General features: G+C 49.4%; 1 protein-coding gene across 1 annotated transcript in view; it reads left to right on the forward strand.

The window, feature by feature from the left end:
• Window positions 1–5,733, forward strand: part of HPSE2 (heparanase 2 (inactive)) — a 306,115-nt gene extending 300,382 nt beyond the window's left edge. The window contains exon 12 of the mRNA XM_069755025.1: window positions 4,902–5,733. Coding sequence (XP_069611126.1) covers window positions 4,902–5,067 — 166 coding nt within the window. The 3' untranslated portion in view covers window positions 5,068–5,733. The remainder of the gene's footprint in view (window positions 1–4,901) is intronic.
• Window positions 5,734–6,000: the final 267 nt, after the last annotated feature.

A 6,000-nucleotide genomic window follows, 5' to 3' on the forward strand; every position in this document is an offset into this window, starting at 1 on the left:
TAAGATGGATGGTGATGGTGTGAGGTGCAGTCAATAACGACGACACAAGGCTGCAGTCTCTTTACCTCTTTACTGAAGGCTTCAATACACTCAGTCCAGAGCACGTTCAACCGAGCTATCAGAGACCGGCCGGTCCGATGGGCACATCCAGAGTTCCCTTTGCAGGTGGAAATCGTTACCTACCACTAGCGCCTGTGTGTTGTAGTGCTACCCTGCTGAGCATTCGGAATAGTCCTCACAAATTCTGTTCTCGTTCGTTCGTTCTCTCTAATTCTTTCTAATTCTTTCTCTCTCTCTCTCGTTCCAGATGTTTCTAGTTTCTCGTCCCCCAGATATGTTATGGCTAGGACGCACCCGTATGACGGAAAGGCTCGGAGCTCTTCCGGGACCCTAGAGACGCCCCTCTCCATGCCTTGCCCCCTATGTCTTCGTAGGAAATTTAAGGTAGACAGCCAACCTATAATTAACTGTCCTGCGGAGTTCGAAGTAAGGCCTAGAGTCAGTTACTCCCGCGGTGTTCCGGCCACCGGCTACGCGCCTCAGTAGGATGTTGCCTCGGTCTCACGGCACGACTCCTACTGGTTCTCCTTTGTGCTTGATCTCGTTTCTCACTGTTCCACAATATCCTTCGCTTCGTGTCTCTTTCTTAGGATACCGCCGCAAGGTAGTGCAGGCGCGGATCCGTACCGTTCTGTTCTGTTCGCTAGGCACCTGCCAGGTTCCCACGCCTGACAGAGACCCCCCTGTGTCTTCTCCCTGCAACACCCCCTGCCACGGGATGTTGCCTGAATCCAACCCAGTCAGCTTCTGATTAACTTCCTATCCAACCCCTAGTTTTACCAGTGTGAGGAGTGGCCCAATAAATAAAGCCTTTTTCTCCCCCTAGTGGCCGGAGTGTGAAGTGTAATGTGTGCTGGTGATACCTGGTCAGAAGAACTCCTTTAGTGCCATCAGACGTACCGCCACTCCCCTTAGCGGCAGAGCGTCATACTGCAACGACCAGGTCTCTGGGGCGCTGCACTCACACAGATGGGTCTGAGACCCTCATCCCACACACAGGTGGGTCTGAGACTCTGATCCCCACACAGATGGGTCTGAGACCCTGATCCCCACATAGATGGGTATGAGACACTCATCCCCAAACAGATGGGTCTGAGACCCTCATCTCCACACAGATGGGTCTGAGACTCTGATCTCCACACAGATGGGTCTGAGACTCTGATCTCCACACAGATGGGTCTGAGACCCTGATCCCCACACAGATGGTTCTGAGACACTCATCTCCACACAGATGGGTCTGAGACCCTCATCTCCACACAGATGGGTCTGAGACCCTCATCTCCACACAGATGGGTCTGAGACACTCATCTCCACACAGATGGGTCTGAGACCCTCATCTCCACACAGATGGGTCTGAGACCCTCATCTCCACACAGATGGGTCTGAAACCCTCATCTCCACACAGATGGGTCTGAGACCCTCATCTCCACACAGATGGGTCTGAGACACTCATCTCCACACAGATGGTTCTGAGACACTCATCTCCACACAGATGGGTCTGAGACCCTCATCTCCACACAGATGGGTCTGAGACACTCATCTCCACACAGATGGGTCTGAGACCCTCATCTCCACACAGATGGGTCTGAAACCCTCATCTCCACACAGATGGGTCTGAGACCCTCATCTCCACACAGATGGGTCTGAGACACTCATCTCCACACAGATGGGTCTGAGACCCTCATCTCCACACAGATGGGTCTGAAACCCTCATCTCCACACAGATGGGTCTGAGACCCTTATCCCACACAGATGGGTCTGAGACCCTCATCTCCACACAGATGGGTCTGAGACCCTCATCTCCACACAGATGGGTCTGAGACACTCATCTCCACACAGATGGGTCTGAGACCCTCATCTCCACACAGATGGGTCTGAAACCCTCATCTCCACACAGATGGGTCTGAGACCCTCATCTCCACACAGATGGGTCTGAGACCCTCATCTCCACACAGATGGGTCTGAGACCCCCATCCCCACACAGATGGGTCTGAGACCCTCATCTCCACACAGATGGGTCTGAGACCCCCATCCCCACACAGATGCGTCTGAGACCCTCATCCCCACACAGATGGGTCTGAGACACTCATCTCCACACAGAGTGGTCTGAGACACTCATCTCCACACAGATGGGTCTGAGACACTCATCTCCACACAGATGGGTCTGAGACCCTGATCCCCAGATGGGTCTGAGACCCTGATCCCCAAACAAATGGGTCTGAGACCCTTATCCCACACACACAGATGGGTCTGAGACCCTTATCCCCACACAGATGGGTCTGAGACCCTGATCCCCACACAGATGGGTCTGAGACCCTGATCCCCACACAGATGGGTCTGAGATTCTGATCCCCACAGAGATGGGTCTGAGACCCTTATCCCCGCATAGGTAGGTCTGAGACCCTGATCCCAACACAGATGGGTCTGAGATGCTGATCCCCACACAGATGGGTCTGAGACCCTGATCCCAACACAGATGGTCTGAGACCGTGATCCCCACATAGTTAGGTCTGAGACCCTTATCCCCACACAGATGGGTCTGAGACCCTGATCCCCACACAGATATGTCTGAGACCCTGGTTCCCATACAGATGGGTCTGAGACCCCTTTTCCCACACAGATGGGTCCGAGATTTTGATTCCCACACAGATGGATCTAAGACCCTGATCACCACACAGATGTGTCTGAGACCCTGGTCCCACAAAATGACTGAATTCTGTTTTTATGACATGGTGGGTTTTAAATGCAGCGTCCAGGGTTTTACATTTGCTGTATAGGTTGTTGGACATTCGGCACAATTTCAGAAGCTACAGACGGCCATACAATTAATTTTATATGCATTGTTCATAAACTCATTTGGTTTATCCAAAAAGGAAAACTGTAACCCACAATGTTTAGAGCATTTTATCCTGGCTGAAAAAGAATGTGCTCTGAGTAAAACAATCACTAATATCTATGTATTGGCACCTCCATCTCCAGAGTGAAATGTCCTATCCAAGAATGAGAAGTTTGACAGCTGAATGTTCTGGATAAGAATCACTTGTGGCTACAGTGTAATGTATGAGGCTTCCTTCCAATTGCAACAGCTCCCTCTAGTGGTAACACACAGTATCTAGCCCCTATAAATCCCTGGAACCGATAGCTAAATGTGCATCATCCATCCAGGGAGGTGATGTGTGTTTATTCTAAAACTGGAAAGAAGCAAAACACTAAAAGGGTCTTGTACAATTGCTGCTATCACCTCTATTCCAGCAAAACTACGGCTGTTTGGAGCAGGACATGCTGAGATCTGTAGTTTCTATGCAACTGAAATGTCCCAGGGTCCTCCTATCCAACCCCCTGCTCAATGCAGGAGTCACTAAACCATCTCAGACAGATGTCAGTCCAGACTCTGTGTGAAGACTTCCATTGAAGGAGAACTCACCACCTCTCGTGGCAGCCTGTTCCACTCATTTATCATCCTCACTGTCAAAACGTTATACCTAATATCTAATATGTTTCTCCTCCCATTCATTTTCATCCCTTTACTTCTCGTGTTTCCATGCCCAAATGAGAATAATGATGATCCCTCTACACTGTGACAGCCCTCCAGATATTTGTAGACAGCTATTAAGTCTCCTCTTAACCTTCTTTTTTGCAAGCTAAACATTCCCAGATCCTCTAAACGTTCCTCGTAGGACATAGTTTGCAGTCCGCTCACCATCCTGGGCGCTCTTCTCTGAACTTGCTCCAGTTTTTCAATGTTTTTTTTAGAATGTGGTGCCCAGAACTGGACACAGTATTCCAGATGAGGCCTGATCAATGGTGACATGCTAATTCCAAGGCACTGCGGAGCCCTGGTGCTAGGATGTGACCTGTGTGCAATAAGCGTTAATGATGTTATTTACGGTGGACATACACTTGTTCTGTATGGCTGGAGCAGGACCTCTGCTGAGCTGATGGCACCACATCCCTGGTTCAGAAAACTCGGGCCGGTCACATCTGCAAACTGTATGCATGCAAATAATGAACAAGTGCAGGAGCCACATGTATTTGTTAGGTCTCTAATTTGGACCATGCTGCAATTTTTTTCCATGTAGACCGATGGTATATGAGGAAAATCAAACCTGTGCACTGGCACTTTGGCAATAATGAGTGCGTGTTCTCCATGTGTAGTCATGTGCCTGTATAAGGCTAGGTTCACATTGCATTAGGGCAATCCATTAAGCGCATAGCGCTAGCGGATTGCGCTAACACAATGTTTCTTTAGGGTCCGCGTTCGGCGCCCCCGCTAGTGCAGATCCCCGATCTGCGCTAGCGAGGTACGGACCTCGGACGCACCTCGGACGCTGCTTGCAGCGTCCGAGGTCCGTCACAAAAGAACGCACATCGCTAGCGCGTGCCGAAAGTGGCATGCGCTAGCGATGCGCTACAGCAAAAAATAACATTGCTGTCAATGGGTGCGCTAACGGACCCGTTGCACGGCGTTAATTGCGACATTTTCGCCGTGCAACGCAGTCCGTTAGCGTTAACCCATTAACGCAATGTGAACCTAGCCTTACACTCGTCTGAACGAGCCCCAAGGCTAATTTCACACTTCCATGTTTCTTGGTCCAAGAATGGATTGCATGGCATGATCCAACCGCAGGCCTCCTGACTTCAACCAGCCAGTCCGTGCAACGCAATCCATACTCAGACCACCAAACACGGGCCTAAGGACACGTTCATAGGGAGCTTTTTGCCAAGATTCTGAAGAAGATCCACTTCAAAATGAGATTAGATTACTTAAAGGGACAGTGCATAATTAGGAGATTTGTCCTCCCTTGTGCTCGTCACTCACTCGTGACTTTATGTTCTTGCAGGTCAGTCCAGCTGAATGGGCAGCACCTTGCGATGATCGATGATGGAACACTGCCGGATCTAAAGGCTCGTCCGCTACGGCCCGGCCGCACCCTTGTCATCCCTCCGTTAACCATCGGCTTCTTTGTGGTTAAGAATGTAAACGCTGTGGCTTGTAGATATCGATAGTCACAGCTTGTGCCATAAAAAAATACAACAGAGCTGCAACCAAAGACGTGACGATTCACTAAAAGGCAAAAAGCGTGAAATTGCGAGACTCCGTCCTACCAAGCTGCCGGCCACCAAGTGACTGCACGGCACGTTAAGTGCAGCCGGGCCGATGGTGACCTCTCGTTATAGTGATCTGCTGGGAAGCTGGGAGCCGGACAAGGCGTCTCCTCCACAATGAGGAATCTTCTCGCCCATGGGAACCAATGGAAATTTTTTTTTTTTATTTTGTGAACTTTATTTGCAGAATTGAAGGCTGAACCTGATTGGTTCCTACGGGAAATACCATGAATCCTACTACTAAAGGAGGAGGTTTGTAAATGTGCCAAGAAGAAGCATCTTCCATTGTCTCCATAGATCCATCCACAGAAGCTTTTATAATATGAGAGTGTTCGCCATAGATCTTGGTACACATTGGGATATCTGCACCACCGAGCTGTATCAACATCACAATGGGGTCAATAATAGGGTCAATAATACGTAGAGGAAAGTGGGTCCTGGACAAGATCAAAATGGGTCCTCTACTGGTGCTGGTTCAGGCCGCCATGCTAATAAAAGGGTTTGGTGATTATTCACCCTCCTTCACTTTATTGGTGTTTGCCACTTGCAAAACATAACTTTTAGATGTGTTCGTAATAAGATTATAAAGAACTAATATACTTTCAGTTATCAACTGAGTTCCATAAAATCTACTTCCAGCTTGTGCACAGATAAGAGTGTCTTGTGCTAGCACATCCTCGGTGCCATGTGAGAAGTAAGCTGGCTGATCAGTAACCAAGCCAGCCCCCTTCTCTGCCTATACAGAAGCAGGTGGTGGCTCAGCTGCTGAAATTAAGTCACACATAGCACTAATGGCGTGTCGACATGGCACAAGCCAGAGGTAGAGCTGCTGGG

This window comes from Ranitomeya imitator, chromosome 2 (genome assembly GCF_032444005.1).
Source record: "Ranitomeya imitator isolate aRanImi1 chromosome 2, aRanImi1.pri, whole genome shotgun sequence".
Taxonomy (NCBI): domain Eukaryota; kingdom Metazoa; phylum Chordata; class Amphibia; order Anura; family Dendrobatidae; genus Ranitomeya; species Ranitomeya imitator.